The 19,506-nt window shown below is 37.4% G+C and overlaps 3 protein-coding genes across 3 annotated transcripts in view; all 3 read right to left on the bottom strand.

Annotated features, from left to right (window-relative positions):
- On the bottom strand, window positions 1–18,429 carry LOC148723324 (uncharacterized). Its single transcript, XM_088733487.1, has 17 exons — window positions 18,161–18,429; window positions 17,569–17,677; window positions 16,913–17,260; window positions 15,893–15,922; window positions 15,365–15,482; window positions 6,159–6,230; window positions 5,890–5,961; window positions 5,447–5,518; window positions 5,060–5,131; window positions 4,893–4,964; window positions 4,635–4,706; window positions 4,456–4,527; window positions 3,869–3,946; window positions 3,208–3,592; window positions 1,953–2,574; window positions 1,635–1,789; window positions 1–1,181 (listed from the first exon to the last, which is right to left on the bottom strand). Exons 1-17 carry the CDS (start codon window positions 18,308–18,310, stop codon window positions 1,074–1,076), a joined length of 2,607 nt encoding a protein of 868 aa, XP_088589613.1. The 5' UTR covers window positions 18,311–18,429; the 3' UTR covers window positions 1–1,073.
- Window positions 9,961–11,796, bottom strand: LOC111347521 (neuropeptide SIFamide receptor). Its single transcript, XM_022954759.2, has one exon. The coding sequence runs from the start codon at window positions 11,373–11,375 to the stop codon at window positions 10,281–10,283; it is 1,095 nt and encodes a 364-aa protein (XP_022810494.2). The 5' UTR covers window positions 11,376–11,796; the 3' UTR covers window positions 9,961–10,280.
- The window catches only part of LOC148723325 (uncharacterized), an 18,354-nt gene continuing 17,161 nt past the window's right edge, over window positions 18,314–19,506 (bottom strand). The window contains exon 11 of the mRNA XM_088733488.1: window positions 18,314–18,429. The gene's annotated coding sequence lies outside the window, so the exon portion shown is untranslated. The remainder of the gene's footprint in view (window positions 18,430–19,506) is intronic.

The following is a 19,506-nucleotide window of genomic DNA, read 5'->3' on the forward strand; positions in this document are numbered from 1 at the left end:
TTTATAGCACTTGACGGGTGGATGTTTTTATTCAGCATCCTAAAAGCCTTCAGCAACCAATAAAGATCACTCGAGGCTACGACGGGAGACTTATTTCTCCTAGTACCATTCAAAATTACGGTAGTTTGAATCTGTAGCATATCCTTCAAAGAATTTGCCATCAAGTCAGTTACTAATAGAAAATCTGGATTTAAGCAAAGTGAAAGTTAGTTAGATTAAGAAAGATATTATTCGCCATGTCATAGGCGGCTCTGAGTCCTTTAAGAAATGAACCCCAGACCTTCGTATTCTGCGCTCAGGTGACCACTGGACTACAATAGACAATTCTATGAGTAAGGCCATTACCAGGTTCACGTATTACAACCTTCCCGCTTAAGGATTAACAAAGGTCTTCAGTTTCTCCTGTTGGTCCCCTGCTTGTGAAAAAACGAAAAACATCTTTCTTTATTACATTACCAAGCTCAAAATTGCTCATCTTTCATATTGAATTGTTGTTCAATTGTCTCACATCTAGTTTGTCAAAACAAAACTCTATTTTTGAGTTTCATATACACTGAAAAGTTCAATTGGGCAACCACTTTACGCAGTGCAGCCTCCAGCATGAAAAATAATGTGTATGCCATGACAATTTAAGTGAGTTAAATATAAAATTGCGTTTCCTTGTCTTGGATTGGTGTTCACAAACAAAACACACAACGGAAATGACAAGCTCAGAAAGAGTAATAAGTCAGTTACTCATGATAATAGTGCTCAGTTCTCTTTTTCTTATATATATATAAATGTAGATTTACTAATAAGCGTTATCCATTTCTATGTCAGATTACCCAGTTTCACCTCCACGCTTCACTTTAAGTTTTAGAATGATGAGTTTTAATTAGAAATCTTTCTCGAGACATTGAGCTGATTAGGATACTCACACAAAAACAACAAGAAAGCAGCAAATATTCATGAAAATAATACTGCAAACGAGGATTGCTGGTGACTGAGTTTTCTGTACATAACGTAATCCTGCCTAAGATATACCGAGTTCCAACGATTATCACGATCAGAGTGAGAAAATAAAGCTTATTGCCTCAGAGGCGAGTGTCGTAAGTAGCACTCGAATTATCTTCTGAGGAGCCATTTTCTACCAAAGCCAGACGATTTCCATTTTCTGGGGGCGAAGTATCGTCTTGAAAACCCTAGTGGAGAGAAAATTCACACGCAAGCTAATCTTATGAAAAATGTTCATATCATTTAATTTACACCGTAAACTTTAATGACTCACTGTTACTTTAAAAATGAGGAACTGGCAGACGTGTTGCTTTGGCTAATAAAAAGAAGGTCGTGGACGTAAACTCATACTTTCGCCAATCAAGGAAACTTCAACTTTAAAAAGTTCTTGGGGTGCACTACCCATTATTTTTAAGGCACAGTGTGTCCCATGCAAACCAAAAAAGGATTACCCTGAATATTTGACTATCAAATTCGATACAATGTCTAAGTAACAGTGAGCTTTCAGTGAAAAAAAAGATAGGCGATTAAATTATTTGTACTCCTTTGACACTCATATCTAACGCGGTATGTGGAAGTTCAATCTTTTCGAACCATTCATCCGCTCCATGAGAGGTTAGAAATATGCTCTGGCAACCTACCTTATTGATGCATCCACTACGTTCCAGATTGGCGACGTTAAGTGAAGGCAAACTAAGCTCAGTCGTTTTTATTTTAGTCGCAGGATTGCTCGCTGCCGCCGTGGAAAAAAGGGCCCCTGGTTTATGCAGGTAGTGAACTCCTCTTTTTCCATGCGCTGAGCAAGACAAAAAACGAGATTTTGAAATATAATTGACCAACATTTTTAAAAGGTATTTTTGTCAGAAATCTCTGGCGTAGAACCATAACGAAAAATATAGGGAAAGAGGAGATGAACTCATCGCTTCTGTTCACCATGACTAGTTATAAATGGCACTTACCTTTACTTTTGGAATGCTTACAAAACCAATCCCGCATTTGAGGCGTGGAAAGAGTATACAGTATGGGATTGACAGAGGAATTGAAGGGAAGTACAAACACCGCCATCCATACATATGCTTTCTTCTCGGGATCATGGAAACTTCCACTCAGCGATAAGATACCAATGATAATCACTGGCATCCAGCAACAGAAGTCTGTTAAAATGATAAAAGCGACTCGTTTGGCGAGGGTTGATTCTCTATTAACATTCGTGGATCTTATCGAGCTCGATGATTTCACAGCAGACAAAAATATAGCTACATAGGAACACGAAATGAACAGAAATGCAAGTAAATTGAAGCCGATGAATATGCTGACAGAGTATTCCCAGCCAGGCGGCCTGTCATTGGACAGCTGAAGAGCCAGGCATACAGTTGATCTTCCATAGAAGCCATTCCCCTTCCCTTCAACATTGAAATAGCTCAGACCTGACATTGGTAGAAAGGACATGACGAAGCCCAGTAACCAGACCACTAAACAGATCAAATAGCACATCTTAAGACTCAAAGGCTGTACACGAAAATGGAACACGATACAGATGAGTCTGTCGGCGGTGATGGCTGTAAGAAGCATAACCGATACCTGATTAAGAATAAAACGAATTTGATTACCTATGCTTAAAATTGATACTTTAAAGGCAACCCTAGAAAAACGATCATTTGTTTCCTGTGTTTCTTTCTTTGTCTTTATACAAACACTACCGAGACTGATAATTTGACTCTGATGTCTCAATGCCGTTTAGTCTCTTAATCAAGGCTATGTCAGCGATCCAGTCGTGTCCGTATCGGCAGATTTGACCATAATAACCTTGCAAAAACTCTGGAACTTAATATCTAAAACGTAGACTGCTGGATCCAAGATACTTTAGTGCGTGCCAGGGATTGCCTTCTTGCGAGGTGTTCCACACGCGCCGTTCCTTCTTTTTTTTTTTTCTTTTTCATCCCCTCTTTTTAGAGACTTACGTCTTGTTTTATTTTGTGGCCCTCCACCTGTTTGCCATGAGCAAGGCATTATGGTCGAACCCTTCGTTTCTTAAAAGGTACAGAACTCTCGAAAATTATGAAGCAACCATCTAAAAGCCTATAAAATAGCCTAGTGCAGTACCTTCAGTCATCCGAATCTTTTTCAGATTGTAGCCCGTCGTTTCATTTAAAGTAAGAAAAATTAATGATTTTTGAGGACAAGGATTCAAAAAAAGAACAGACGCAAAATTACCTCACCAGAGAGCATGGACAAAGCACCCGTCACCTGACACAATGTACCACCTCTCCACTGCACGTCATGCTCGAAATACTCTCCCTGCCAGCGAGTGTCCTGTACAGCTAAAATAATGAGGTAGACACCCATAAGAAAGTCGGCCACTGCCAAGTTTTTTAAAAGAAAGGACTGAACTTTGCTGTCTTCGCCATAAAAAAGCCTCCAGAAAATCACCGACAGATTGCCGACTAACGCTACAATGCTAAGAATCCAAAGGCAGAACCTATTGATTGGGTTCTTCATCATATCCTCGCAACTGGAAAACTCGTTTTGAGGAGAAACACACATCAAGCCCTCTGTAGCTTTTTTAGCATAACAGCAGACAATGAAGCTGTCCAATGATCTAGTGAAAAAAAAGAAATAATTGGCATATTGGAAGGATCGGCAACGTCACTATAGTTCGGATTATATTTCAAATTCACCCTCAGTTCATTTGTGTGTTGGAGACTCACGAAAAGAGACGAAAAAATCTGTTCCAGTTACATTGAAGCTTTTCACACAGTGTGGGAAGAAATATGTCCTTAGCACTGATGAAGATGGCGCGACATGTCAAATAATCATTGATTGATGAATTTTAATGCCTCGTGTGCAAAGGACCTGGTCACTTTAGCATACTTACAAAATCCTCAGTTTCACCAGACCCTCAAAGATATCTGTCGCAATTTCACTTTCAAGAATGCCATTTTCGTGAAGACGACTGTGAAAGTATTACATACTTCAGTAACATACTAAAATATATAATTATGAGCAGATGGCATAAGATCTATTTTGCCATTTTTGTCGTTCTCGAAAATCCATGGCGCAGTCATTTTCTAAAACTTTTTATACTATCGAGCCATGTCATAAATGAGAAAGGAAGAAGCACTTTATCGACCAAGATTGACAAACTACTCACGTGGGTTTCTATGTTTTCTGTAAGATGAAAACGTAAAACTCTTCTTGTCGAATAACGAAAAAGAGCCGTTTTATATTTAAACAAAGGTTACAAACGCTATTCTTACTCCCCACACCCTACTCTTATGACAGAGAGAATCAAACCGTCAATTTCATGACTGGCTTAAGACATGGCTTAGGATCATGGACATGACTGTCCATGATCACCAAACAAAATGAAAGGCCAATTTCTTCATTTTTAGCGATTCAACTGAGTGAGATACATCACATACATGTATTACCTAAACATAGCCACAAAAACGATAAACTTACAGTGCTGTGAGTGATACCAAGCCAATGAACACTCCTTTAGAAAGTCGTTTCAGTCGATTATTGTGCAAATGTCTGAACGCCATAGAGGAAAAAAATTATTTCTTTTAGGAAAGTACTATTTGGTAATCATAGTACGAGCTGCTATTACCAATTCTGTAAGGTAACAAAGCAAAACATACAAGTATTTCAGTCGTGAGAGAGACGCAAATGCTTTTTCTTCAATCATAGTTATCAGGTTGTGATTAAGATATCTGGAGGAAGGAAAAGAAGCATAGGGACGTGAGATAACCAAATATTCATTTGTCTCTGTTTTGGCAAAGCAAAGAGCAACAATCAAAATCGGAAACAGCTAAAATTCAACTTTTCTTTTTTTAACCAATGTTGATTCTACGTATAACCGGAAGGGCAATAGACAAGACAACTTAGAAAACACTTACAGATGAGTTAAGTGTGTTGTGTGTTTAAAAACATATCTCTTGACCTCTCGGATACTGTTGGATCGCAAGCTTCTAAAAGTAAAATGAAAAGAAAGCAAATAGCAACTTTCACAAAAATGAAAATAGTTTGAATCCATTTTGATTCTAACGTCTTTTACGCCACTCACAAGATTTGCAAGTCTGTCAAATTGTCGAAAACGCCTTCTTGAAGGTGAGCAAAAAGGTTTTCTCCAAGATCCCTGCAAAATACAGTAATAGAAATTTTTTAAATTTTTGAAATTTTTCATCGTATACCGCTCTTTCTGCAAGAAGCCAACGTTTAAATATTTTAACCAAACGTGCATTTGATTAACAGACCAGTATTATGTGTATCCCACACGAAGAGCGAATCAACATTAGAAAAAGTGTTCTTATATAATCTTTTAAGTAAACTGATCGGAAAAGTTTTCGAAAAATGACATTCATGCAGTTTGTCATCTATAAAAAATTTTTATCATTTTTTTCCATTCATATGACTTACTTCACGTCTCAGCTCTTTAACGTTATTAACTCACAAGTATTGAAGCCCAGTTACATCTCCAAAAACGTCACCATGGAGGTCCCTCAAGAAATTATTGTTGAGTCTCCTATTGTTAAAATGCCAGAAAGCAAAGGTTATTCAAGCTCGTGTGAGCGTAACATTATGATTCAAGCGGACATAAAACTTATGGTAAACATATCAAAGTCTTTAGCAGCACATTCCTCTTTGTTAATGAGCAAAACACATCCAGTACGTTACAAATGATTATTTTTCGTCTCATATGTTTTCTTGTATGATTCTATTGCAAAATTCCATCGGATTTTGATTGGATAACAACTACAACTATTTTATCCTTGGGTTTTGCTGGATAACAACTATACCGAACAGGTCGGAGAGCTGACGTGGCCTTACATTGCTGGACTTTACGGTCAAACATTCCACGAATTACACTTACAGGATTATTTCTGAGCAACTTACAACGTTTCTAGAGATGATAAACCTTCAAATGTTCCAGATTCCACTTGAAAAATTTTGTTGTGGCCCAAATCTCTGAAATAAAAGAGTGGGATAGTTGATGATTGGCAAATCAAATGATGCATACTTCACATCCCTTTATGTACGATTGGGGCTTCATGTACTTTATATTTGGCATGATTAAGTGTGCTCTGATACCTATCATATGGAAAATGAATCTTTTTGATAGCCGTTGGAACTTTCAAAAATCAAAGCAAACTCTGTTGACTTACATGTAGGTAAGAGATGACAGAGAGTAAAAGTCTCCGTTCGTCAGGCGTGTGATTTTGCTTCCAGCAAATAAACTGAAAGAGATTAAGAAATAAATTACGCCTGAATACTCTCATGGTTTTAATGGGTAGGTATAGTCATAGAGAACGTTGGAAAGAAAATTTATGTTCACCATCTGAAGGAGCGATCCCTTTTCGTACAAATTTTCTCTGGGGAAACGCCCCCTAAATATCTTACCAAAAGGAGTTTAAGGAAAGGAACTAACGGTCCGGCCTTGGTATTGTTTATACAAGCCCCCACTTCAAACCAGCTTTAAAGCTGAACTTAGCCAGCCTGTCTAAATATCACAAATCGATAAATAAATAAATATATACATAAACAACGAGCTTTAAAGGAAGTCAGTGGAAAATAAAATAATCAACAAGATATTCTTCACCCTAAAAAAAGTTATTCGTATATTCATTTCAAATGGGTGTGAGCATAAAGTACACATGCACCAGAGAAGGTAAAAAAAAACTATCGGCTTAAGGGTTTACCATATTCTCTTAAAGGGCTTGACTAACGCGCACAGCGCGCTTGAGCTACGCTATGTGTGCTCAAAAATTTCTTTTTTGTTCATTTGCCAAACATTGTGCGGCAAGCCCAATCCCTGAACTATTTAACTGGGATGGATTTTTTAATCATTTTACCATGAATTATGTCCGGCCGTGATTGAACGCAATTAATTTACCAAAGGCTGGAAAGGTGACAATCGCTGCTTTTACCCAAATAAATTTGACAAAACAACTTAATTGGTGAAAGCACTCCTCTTAAAAAAAAAATACTTATCACTTCACGTTTTTACCTGACTGGAATTACTTTCTGACGCTTGACATTTAAAAGTTTACCTAGGAATTCATTTGTCCCTCAAAAGATCTCTACGCCATAACGCATTATGACCTTGCTAACAATACGTATGATGCACGATCCTCGCAGTAGAGAGCGCTATTTATGCAATAGCGAAAATCAGACCTGAAAAAAATCAGGCCTGTACGGGATTTCCACCACTGACCTCTGCGATACTAGTGCAGCGTTCTGCCAATCGAGCTAACAAGCCAACTGCGAGCAGGCCGTTAAGTTGATTCGTAATAAACCCGTGATGATAAATCAGATACAATGAATATATGAAGTTCATATATTTTCGTACATGCCTGATTTTTTTTTTCAGGTCTTATTTTCGCTATTGCATAAATAGCGCTCTCTACTGCGAGGATCGTGCATCATACGTATCTACAACCGAAGTCTAAAATATATGAACTTGATATATTCATTGTATCTGATTTATCATCACGGGTTTATTACGAATCAACTTAACGGCCTGCTCCCAGTTGGCTTGTTAGCTCAATTGGTAGAGCGCTGCACTAGTATCGCAGAGGTCAGTAGTTCGAATCCCGTACAGGCCTGATTTTTTTCAGGTCTTATTTTCGCTATTGCATAAATAGCGCTCTCTACTGCGAGGATCGTGCATCATACGTATCTTCAACCGCAGTTCAAAATATATGAACTTCATATATTCATTGTATCTTGCTAACAATGTTAGCAGAGGAAACCAATTATGGCTAATTGACATCTGCCACTTGTCTTCATTCGAGGTTATTCATGCAACATCAGGTAAATTATATTCTGGGTAGATTATCGACTAGGAGAGAAAAGAGATAGGTTGGGTTTCGTTAAATCGTTTTTTTCTCTTTTGACTAAAGTGAATGTTCGTAAAGTCAACTTTATCCCAATTTCGCGTAGGTGAGGGTGCATCAATTGCATCAATCTTGCAATTTCGCTGAAAAATATGTAGGCAGATTGTCTTGCACTCAATGCGCTGTACGACACTTGTTAATCAGCATACATTTTAAGTTGTCAAGGGAAGATGTAATACACGTTTTCTTGACAGGTAAACCTAGAAAACGTCAACTGCAGCGTGCATCCAAAGGCTCGGAATGAGGTACTGCCATAAACTGAATGACCATCAATCAATTAAGAAAGTGGATAAAAATATAAAGGGAAAACATTATCGTATAGGAAACGAGTGACAAAAAGCCCCTATCGGCAACAAAACTGTTTTCACATTAACATTTTAACCCCCTTTATACATCATTTAAAAGTCTTTTTGTCTTGCTTACTTATCCTTTTCTTCCCCACTTCCCACAAAGACTGCTATGCTTCATTCGTAAGATCCTCTACGACAAACAGGCAGCAATGACTGGTGCAAGGTCTTTCCCGCAACTTTGGCATGAGATGTAAAGTTCTTAAAGCTAGGCATATTACGAAGACAGGGTTTCTAGGAATAAACCATGTGATTTGGCTATACTTCATGGAGTAATGGCTTTTAAGTTTAATATTTTAATTGTTTATTTTTATTCTCATTTTTAGGAGAAATGCGAGTTTTAGTAGTTCCTTCATCGACTTTTGTTTTGCTAGTTTTTGTAGATTGACCAGTTTTTTAGAAATTAAAAGTGAAATTTTCCAAGCTATCCGTGTCCAATCATCTACTGAGAGAAGTATAGCGTGATCAAAAACTGTGTTATTTGGCGTTTTAAAAGTTTTATTGAAACACGCGACAGCCAATTATCCGTGGCACTTAGAAATAAGTGCGGTTTTTCTGTTCCATTTAATTGAAAACGACGGTGGAGCTAAACAAAGTGCCTGATAGAGTGATCAAGGTTTACCATAAAATACGCGGGAATAATAATCCCGTTGATGGAGACAAATGGACCATTTGCGAGTTCTTACAAACCTGCTCACATTTAAAATAAGGCCAAGTGAAAAATCTTTCTTGTTAAATGAGTTACATTTACCAGAAAATTAAAAATCATTTCCATATCACAGGCATAACAGATGCCCCCGTTTAAAAACAGAGGCTTTACGTATCATGGACGGTGAAGCTATATAAAGCGCCACAAAAAGTGACCAAGGTTTGTAATAAAATACTTTTAGGAAATCATAATTCCTTTAATGGGAACAAATGGACCATTTCAGAGTTCCTACAACCTGCTCAGGTTGAAAATAAGGCCAAGCGCAAAACCATTTTTATAAAATTAGTTATATTTAAAAGACAATTAAAGTCATCTCCATGTCACACGCTTCGCTTTTGCCCTCGTTTAAAAGCAAAAACTTTAACTATCAATGATCTTAAAACGTCAGAACTTGCAATTTGAGCGAACCGTATCTTTTTTTGAGTTAGTAAAATGAAAAAAAGAAAATGAAGAATTGTATCGTGGAGTCCAGGTCTGACGTCTTATAGGGGATTTTGATTCATCTACGTTCGTAGTAAACGCTACACATCCTTTATTATTGTGTATAGTAGCTCTTCTCAAATGTAATACCTGTTTCTAATCTACAGATATTTTTTTCAGCCTTCTGGATAATTTTGTTTCCTGCTTTATCAATGAAGAGGTAGATACAAGCAATACCGTCGATTCTTATCCAGTTTGGGTGCTTCGTTTGCGACCATACGGTTCTTCGCTTTCGTAGTGGTAAACACAGAAGGATACGCTTTCATAAAAATGAATAAACTTGAGACTCGTACAGGTCCCAAACGCGAAATTCAATGTCTCAGAATCATAGAAATTTTTGCAGTTGTCTCAGATATGTTTTTGTGCGATAATAGTCGGACGCTGCACTGTCGTAGATGCTTTTTTGAGTCTAAATAAAAGCGGAGACATTCCACCCGTTAAATATTTACTTTACCCTGTGCGGCACTTTTCATAATCAAACTTAGCTTCTTGACAGAAGTGACATGCGAATAAATTATTTAAACACCACAAGAAATTAAATAAATAAAATCTACATTTTTCATTTTTCCTCCATACTTTTGATAATATTTTACTTATCTATTTATCTATTATTAACCTGTTTTGCTTCCTTCAAAAACTTAAAAGGCCGACAAATGTTCAGATTTTGTGATGAGTCTCAGATCATGCATAACTAAGCTTTATATTTAAAGGAGTGACTAAAAATCAAGGATGGTGCTGCACCGCTGAGGGGTATTACAAGACAAATGGGTTGTATCATGGAGCAATTACGCTCGAAACATCAGTAGGAGCCGATTTATATTACGGAATAATTTGATAGAACCAATTATCTAAGCCTTATTTCGTCAATCGTGTGCCAATTGTGTATATTTTCGTTTCCACGCGAACACTCCGCTCATTAGCAGATGTCCTTTGACTGCTGACAAATGATGGTAACTGTTTTAAGCCTTTGCTGTACTTACTGAAGATAAAACAAACACAAGGATTTACCGCGCTCCATGAATGTAACATAAAAGCAACCAAAAATGGAACAACCCTTCGAAATGCGCAAATCGGAGGCAATCGCCAATCCCATAGGAAAATTTGAGCGAAAAGATAAACGAGAAGTGGAATCGAACAAACACTGAAAGCGACTATTATAGCCACCGACATTCGGACAATTTTTTTGTGTTGTTCATCCCGAGATTTGTGTCGAAAACCCAGTTGCTGTTTATGTTTCCTGTTGTTTCTTCTGAGCTTCCATGCTATCGTGCCATACACCATAGCAAAGACTCCAATAGGAACGAGGATGAAAATGATGAAAGTCGCCGTGACAAATCTCTTATGTGTTTTCTTGTGGTCAAATGCCGGTCCCCAGTCAAGTCTACAAAGAGTTTCATTACCCTCTGGAGTAAGTTTGTACGCATAGAAATAAGGTGCGTGAACCACAGTGGCGACAATCCAGGTCCATAAAACGCCAACAAGGCGCACTTTTGAAGAGATGAGCTTAGCTTTAAGTGGGAAAACGACAGCAATGAACCTGTCTACCGATATCAACAGAAGGCTTTCAATGGAAACGACCAGCGACACATCAATAAGAAAGTACGAAAGTTTGCATAATAGGTTTCCCAGCAGCCACGGTCTGACAACCTTCCAGGATCCTGATGCTGAGATGATCTGAGCAAGTTTGATGGGCATGATAGTAAATGAGTTTAATAAATCCGACACAGCCATGTTCAAAACGAGATAGTGGATTGACTTTCGGGATTGCTCGTTCTTTGCAATGGACAGGATCAGGATTGAATTTCCAACCAAAGAGACAACGAGGATGATAGCATAAGCCGAGGCCTTGGCCACCATTTCTACAGAAGATTCACTCGTAGGACAAGTTGGATTAGTAATGTTTGAAGCGACATACCTTGGATATGAAATGTTCTTGACGAAGGACTCCATAGCAGAAAATTTGCTGAACCTGTTCGTTGTTCAAGTTGGTTTTCCGACATCTATTGATCAATGTTGCCTCTTCGACATTTTCAGAAACTGAGCTCGATTGGTTAAATTATCAGATGATATTTACTGAATACTTTCATTACCCAATCGTCCACGAGTTTGTTGAAAAGTAAACATTTCCTGTCTCTTACATAAACAAGAAACTGTTCGATCCCATGTTATTAATTTGGATATATCAACAAAGTTCAAATGGTATATTGGCCACCGTAACGATTACAAAAGCTGACGTTTCGAGCGTTAGCCCTTCGCTCCGACGAAGGGCTAACGCTCGAAACGTCAGCTTTTGCAATCGTTACGGTGGCCAATTTACCATTTCAACTATGTTGATATATCCAAATCATTTCGGTACCCCCACCGACGCAGCCCCAAACAGTTTCTTTAGAAACTATTAGCTTTTACCCAATTAATTAAGACAGGTAAAGGAATACTTGCCAGTTTGGCTCTCAAAGAAAACATCTGAATGAAGGAAAGCAAAAAGCTTTTAATTTTCCAGGACAATTATCGCATTTCACATAACTTATAAGAGTCAATTTCCAATAAAATACTGGTAGATTTTTAATAAACGGATGGTTGTTTCATGTCCATCTTATAATTGAACTGTTTTGGTAGGAAAATGTATCAAATATTAAAGTAATGAGCTACTCTGACAAAGAGGGATTTTTCTCTCGTCGTCTTAAAGCGTCTTAATGGACCAACCTAACATATGTGATATCTCAATTCAATGTAACGAAGTATTCTCGCCCACTCTCCGTTTCAATCAAAATTAAACTTTCATGCTTCCCGTTCACCTGTCCAATCCTAAATCATCAACAGTGCAACCAATATGATGCACGACAACGATAATAGACATTTATCATTAACTTGGTCAAAAAAGTAAAGAAAGCATACTGTAAAGATTTATTGTAACATCCTTCCACCTTATCTTCATTACATGTAAATGTGAAAGCTTTATAGTCGCCTGAATTTCTAATGTATCTTTATACCTTCTGTAACACGTCCTTAGCTGCTAAAGATAATGTCATGTAATAACAGCTTTAACATTAATAAAATCCTATACCTCCTACAAAAAAACGCTCAGTGTCTCGGAAACGAAGTAAAAAAGGAATGAATAAGGTCGAGTTTCGTTTCCAAGAAAAATGGGTTTTCAAATTTGAAGATTATCTTAATTCGTTCTTTTTTTTCCATTTCATCTCAAGCTCCGAAGCACGGAATCTAAAATCTCCATCTTTCTACTTCTGGCACTTCAAAGATAATCTACTTGTCTTCTAGAAGTGCAGTATCCTCGCTCAGTAAAAAAGAATGGACTTTTGGAAAAAATAAAAAAGACTACTTCGATTCATAACCTCTTTATATTCTAAGTAATTCTGGTATATAAAAAAGGAAAGTTCGGTGATTCGATAATTCTTGTATGTTTTCTTGTACTCTCCATTAATTTCAAAATTGTGCAAGTAACTTTATGCCGTTACGCTGGCATATTTCAATTTTTTATCAGCCATTACACCATTTTCTACCAAAAGAGAGACTTTACTTTCTTTTTTTTTTTTTATCTACACAGATACTGAAGCAAAAACTTCCCTTCCTCGGAGTTGATGAATGTGTGGTCGTCTGGAAGCGGCTGTAACCACAAAGGAGTTGGCAACATTAAGATATCAATCAATCAAATAATGAATCACCATCTGTTCGCTTAAGGTTACTTACCACCTACGCGGGTGTCATTCGGGAAAAAATACGTTCAAGAGAACCCTAAAAAACTAACAGGTACGAAATGAAAATTCGTCATGGAATCCTCTCTAGAGCACTCGAGGAAGTCCGCCCACATGTGAAATTCCACAATTCCAAAACGCACAAAAGCAAAGTATTGGAAAGGTTTATTGGAATATTTTAAGCCAATGGAAAAAAAAAAAACACAAAAGTTGGTTAAGAAAACAGCAATTAGAAGAAAAAGGCGTCACAGGTGAATACTCTATATGGCCTCTTGCATTAGATTCTTTACAATTTAGCATTTGTTATTTTGCTCCAAACTTTATTACGCTCTGGTTGCAACTTTTCTTTGGTGCTCTACTTTGTCCAAACTGTTTACCAAGCGAAGAGATCACACTATTTATATCCATCAACTCGGCGGTTTTTCTATTTATCGACAGCGGGATTTCGGGAGCTATTCATTCTACAAGATATATTCTCATTCTCCTTCGAATCCATGACTGCTCCTACTGACTCTGTAGCGTGTCCACGAACCTTTAGTTTAGGTGCATTTCATCCTAGCATTGGAAATCTTAAAATGTGTTGTAAGATTGTCGGTGATAGCCTATTGATATCTCTCTATATATTAACACGAACACTGCAAGTCTACTTGTTGACTCGACACGTTTGAAGAGTTTTATTTATGTGAAGAATAAAAGTCCTATATTTAAGTTCACAAAGCAACCAGGTGGACGATAAGACATGGTTTGATGCTTCTCTGGTTTAAATTTTTATTGAATGATTTAACCAAGAAGTTAATATTCACAGACCCAACGTTTCGCCACTTCTCTATTGCCTTCATCAGGGGTGATCTAATCGTTGCAAAAAGCGTCCTTTTATACGCTCACTAATTAGCTGTCCTTTTTCTGACGAGGTGTAGTTAGACATCAGTTAGTAAGACGCCATCATCACAATTTAAAAAAGCGTGGGAAGAGTTGGACCTTATTCCTGTTTCTAACGCACTCTTAATCATTGACAGATTCCCCTCCCCATTCAATGTTGGTTAAAAGTTCGTGGAATCACTCTACAACACTGTTTTGGGGAGAAGGAGGCGAAATAAGTTAATTCAACGAAGGAAAAAGAAATAAAACTGAAGTAATATGAGGTTGAAAAGATCAAAGTGTCGACAATTTTGTCGTCCGTTGTCTTAATGACCCTATCAGAAATTTCTTAAATGAAATTTAAAGCGAAGTATGTATTCATATCGTTTTATCTACTTTATGTATACTTTCGACTGATTGAGCTTTAATCTGGATAGCACTCAGTACACTCTATTTCGTATCGATCCTGTAGTTATCTTGCGACGTTGCATTCGAGTCTTTAGGCTCAAGAAACTTTTAGTAACATGGTTTTTCAAGGGAAAATCTCTGAACAAGCCTGTGCACTTGTGCGAATTGCACAAAAGTATTAAGGCGAAACATTAACAAAAATCGCGGAGAAGTTTGGCCTCCTTCATCTTTCATAGGATTTAAACGAGATAAAACGAACAATAAGAAGAAACTAAAAGTAAAAGGAGCTAGTCAACCAAGAAAGCTGAACAAGTGCCAAGACCGTCACCAATTGACGCAAGGGAGATGCTAATTTCCCTGTTAAGAGACTAATGGGAAGAGAAAATTTCAACATTTCATAATTTTTTTTTAGAACCATTCAACACTTCCTTCATTCGATTTTGTCACCGATTATGTCACACGAAGAAAATATAGCTTTACTAGCAAGTCAATAACAGGCGCTTCAAATTGATGATGATGATGATGAAAGAAAGTGTATACGGGCTTTTTGTATGGTACATAACGCGGGTGGCCAGTGGCTACATGTAGATCGAGCTAAACAGCAAGGCTTCATGATTGTGTCATTACGCTTGCATTCCTTTTGAATAGTCACAACATTCGTTCGACCAACTTTGGGGGCAATTTCTTTGCTTTAATGGCCCTAGAAAAAACTGAAACTTTAAATTCTACCGAAGAGGTGTTCCGAAGACGATTTTGAATTCGAATAAGGGTGAGAATTGGAAGATTGGTTATCCGGAGAAGAGGAAATGATCAATGCGGGCTGTGATCAACGCATCGAATCAGCAAATGAGGGTATCTTCTATTCGATTGTTCGAGGCTTTCTTTTTAAGTTAAGCTAAGAAATATCAGCTTCGTATGTTAAAGGAAAAAGTGATAAACAACTAAATCAATCGTTTGACTTACAGCACTGTAGTAAGGCCAGATATGTTCCGTGGTATACTTTCCATGTATTCTGCCCCTTCCAACACGTAGTGCGGCGGTGGTCCTTTAGCAATGTAACATGCACAACCCAATGGACACTCTACGCAAAGAAAGTACATTAAGTTTTATATGTCACCAACATTGCTAAGTTTTTCTAGTCGTTGCAATCTAAAATTAAAAGTTCCCTTCACGGTACCAGAGTCATAAAAAAGCGAATTCAAATAAATTATGAGCCACACAGTTTGGAACCAAATAAGCTATTCACCGAGACCTTTTCCGTTCGCCGATTTTATTTTTTCCTTCTTTTACTCGATTTAACTTGGGAGTTCCTAGAAATCCTCTTTCTTAGAGAATAAGTACCTACATTTCAAATTCAGTGAGTCTGCCCTGTTAAAGAAAGTGCTCATTCCTGTGTAAACGGACCAATTAACACTCTAATATAATTTCTTAGTTAAAAATGGTTCACGGATGAGTGAGGCTGTGGTCGAAAAATAAGGAAGAGGCTATTACCTGGCTTCATCCAACATTTATCCCTCTCATCTGAAAAGCAGATTGGAAGGATTACCATAGCTTTGCAGTGCTTACAAAAAATTAAGATATTGGACTTTCTGCATGTCGTTTCGTGGCTGTTATGTCTTGAATGTCAGCACGTTGACCGATCACGCAAATTTTAAGGTTCGAACTACATGAGGGTCCTACATTCTTGTGGCGCTTTTTATTTCGTTATCTCGTGATAGTAAGTAATATTAGACAAAAACATGAATTTTTCACATGAGACACAGAAAAGCAACAATCATATCTCACATCGGAACAAACCTCGCAAATGAATCTGAATGTCAGAATGTCTCTGTATCACCTCAAAAATTAAATCCAGACAATTTTTGATAAATCCCAAACGTTAAGAATTAATAAATCAGTCTTTCTCTTTCAGTTGACAGCTTAACGGCGTTTCAAAAGCATCAAGTTTGTTATTCACATACCGGACAATGAAAAGGTTAGATTGAGGGAGTAACGGAACAGAGTTTGAGGTTAATGGAACAGTTACATAATTTGCTGAAGGATATGAAACTTACTTGATATTTGCAAATTTTCTTTATATATTTGAGAAAATTTCGGTACCCTGTTTGCAATCGATAAAAAACGTTGAATCTTAAAAAAGCGTTTGCAATGAACGATGAGACCCCACGACCCTTTGGTACACATACATACAGTAGCCACTATGAAAAAGTGGTGAAAAATGGAAGGTATCCAGGCTTTCTTGGGAGAAAAGGGATATCATAACAAAGGTTTTTCATGAATAGCGAGAAAAGTGGAGCACTGATTATGCATCAGCAAGTAAATTTCCTATAAAGCCATTGGATCATTCATGGATCATGAATTATACTCTTAGGGGGTCAACGTTTCCGCAATTGAGCTCTGCTTCAATTTTTCTTTGCACTTAAAATTGCCTCCAGAGGTTTTAAACAATAGTTATTTTGTTAAAATAAGTTCCTTAGGACGATGTATTGCATGAGTAAAAGAGCTTTTTACCTTTCCTCATTTCGTAGTAAACTTTGAAACCCGTCCGCACCCCTTTGTTATCAGATTTAAACACGACAAGCAAATTATTAAACGAAGATTCCAGCATTGCAGGGTACGTATGACCACAAAATCTGCCAAGCGAAGTAGAATATGTCGAGTTGCCGTCAAATACTTCAACATAATCATTTAAACACTGAGGTTCTGTTGCTTCCAGGTGAAAGTAAAGAAATTCAAGTCTGATTACGAGACCAATCGGAGCGGTGATGCGCCATTCACACCAACTATCGTTTGCGTAATATCCGGGGTAGTATGGTGACACGATATAACCACTTTTGTCCGTAAAGAGCTCCCTGCAAGCTGGAGATGAATTTTAAACAAAAGGTTTAGTACGGTAACGTTGTAGTACAATCGTGTTTCTTGTTTTCTAAAGAGTTGGCGTCAGAAGATGCAGTTGTCAGAGAAGAAGAAAGGATTATCATATATATTTTGGGTATACAAAAATCCTTGATTGACCAAGCTTGTTAGGTCAAAATAGCTGGATATTAGCCTCAATCTTTCTTTGCGCTTTTCTGGACATCGATTTTGTCTCATTCCAAAAAAGCCCCAGAAATGAACTCAGCCAATATCACGCTTGGTAAATGATGCATATATTTTGTGGACTTCACCTCTTCTTGCAGCCGCTTCTGGCTCTGGGGAACAATAACCATCAGTGAAGTAAAGTGCTCCAATGGAAATAAACCCTGTTCGGTCTTCCAGATTTCCTTCAAAAATCAGCTGTGACAAAAGAAAGCGAGAGTGCATTAAATTTTCTTCAGTAGGTGAAAGTTGAAATGAACTCGAAAGTGTAATTGTATTCCAGAGCTAATTTAGCTGAGTAGTTGTCACTCCCGTAGTGAAAAACACGATAGAGTAATAAAGCTGTGCAAGTGTACGAACATTACTCGGACAGGAAGTCTCTTTATCCTTCGTTTCAAAAATTCCAAGTAAAAATTGAAGGCAAATTGTGACCAGCCGGAGCAAAAGTTCTAGCCACAAGCTTTTTGTTTGTTCGTTTGTTTGCTATGACAAAAAATTACTTACGGCTAAGTTACACCTAGTAAAATTATTAGATGCCCATTTTCTTCTTCATGCGAATTCATTTTGTCATTCAAGAAGATCAGATGAACAAATATGGCCATAAATATTCAATTTTATTCACAGTTTATGGTTAACATTAATCATTTTGTGGTTATTTCGATAACATTAAAATAACCTTACTTGGTGTTCTGTGACCCCAGTCACTGACACTTGTCCATACTGCCAAGAGTCGTCCCCTAATGAGTCTCCTTGCCAAATTGTACTTTCCTTTGAGATGTTCCCTGTTATTTGGTAAAGGCGTAAGTTGTTTTTTCCTGCTCCAAGAAACATGTACCGAAATTTCAGGCATCTACCATTACCATTCGCTGATCTGTTATACCATGGGCTCCATACACGTGTATGTTCTGTTGTAATGTTTCTTGAGATAGGAAACGCCGCAAGGCGATCACCTGTGATGAAACATGCTGGGCCTTATTCACAGTCAAACTAAGTGAAGCGTACCCCTCAGGATTACATTAATGATTTCATTATTTGAATATTGAACTCGCTAATCGTTTCAGGAGCGCAATAACGAATTGAATATTTGAACATGGAACCCGCTAACCGTTTCAAGAATGCAATAATGGATTGATTATTTGAATATTGAACTGACTGGATTATGCAAACATGTGATGATGGATCGGAACTATTTCAACTTGGCGTCAGACATAGCGGGAAAGGTGAGTTCGAGTGTTGTGTAGAACTTCTTGTAAATGTTGTAAGTGGAATGTTATCGAGAGCTTTTTTCACCCATTTACATCTTGACGAACTTGTAGAAATTCTTGTGTGTATTCATGGTCGAAAAAAATAGTTCACGGGCTAAGTCATTGCAAGACTTTTTTTATTTCGTTAATATTTGCGATTGACTGTTTTCGCAGTGTTTTTATAGTGCAGTTTGTTCATTTTCAGGATTCCTCATCAAATAGAACAATCTTATTGGACTTCAGAAATGGACTTCTAATTTGAACAATGATCCGCGCCTTTTCAAAACGGATACGGCTATCGGGTTCAATATTCAAATAATTAATCCATTATTACATTCGTGAAATGGCTAGCTGGTTCAATAATCAAATAATCAATTCATTATTGCATTCTTGAAACGACTGGTGGGTTCAATATCCAAATGATCAATTCATTAATGTAATCACCTTGAGGGGTACGCTTCACTTAGTTTGACTGTAAACGAACTTTACCCTTTGTTCAGTAAAACCGCCTCTCAGTGATCTTTTACTTGCCCAGTTTTTAGATAGTGAGAAAAAAATCCTTTTAGATAACTCTGGAAAAGTATTTGTTTCCTTAAAACAAACCGCTTATTCTAAACCTCCGGATCAAAATGATGCCCAACATTGGGGTCAAACCTAGACTTTGCTCAGAATAAGCAGTCATTACAGCCGTAATTTTTAAGCGAGTGTATGTAGGTATGTATTTATGTATTTATGAGGGTCTAGATGGGGCTGACTGACAACTGACAAATGGCCAAAATTTTA

The sequence above is a fragment of the Stylophora pistillata genome, chromosome 9, assembly GCF_964205215.1.
Source record: "Stylophora pistillata chromosome 9, jaStyPist1.2, whole genome shotgun sequence".
NCBI classification, from domain to species: Eukaryota; Metazoa; Cnidaria; class Anthozoa; order Scleractinia; family Pocilloporidae; genus Stylophora; species Stylophora pistillata.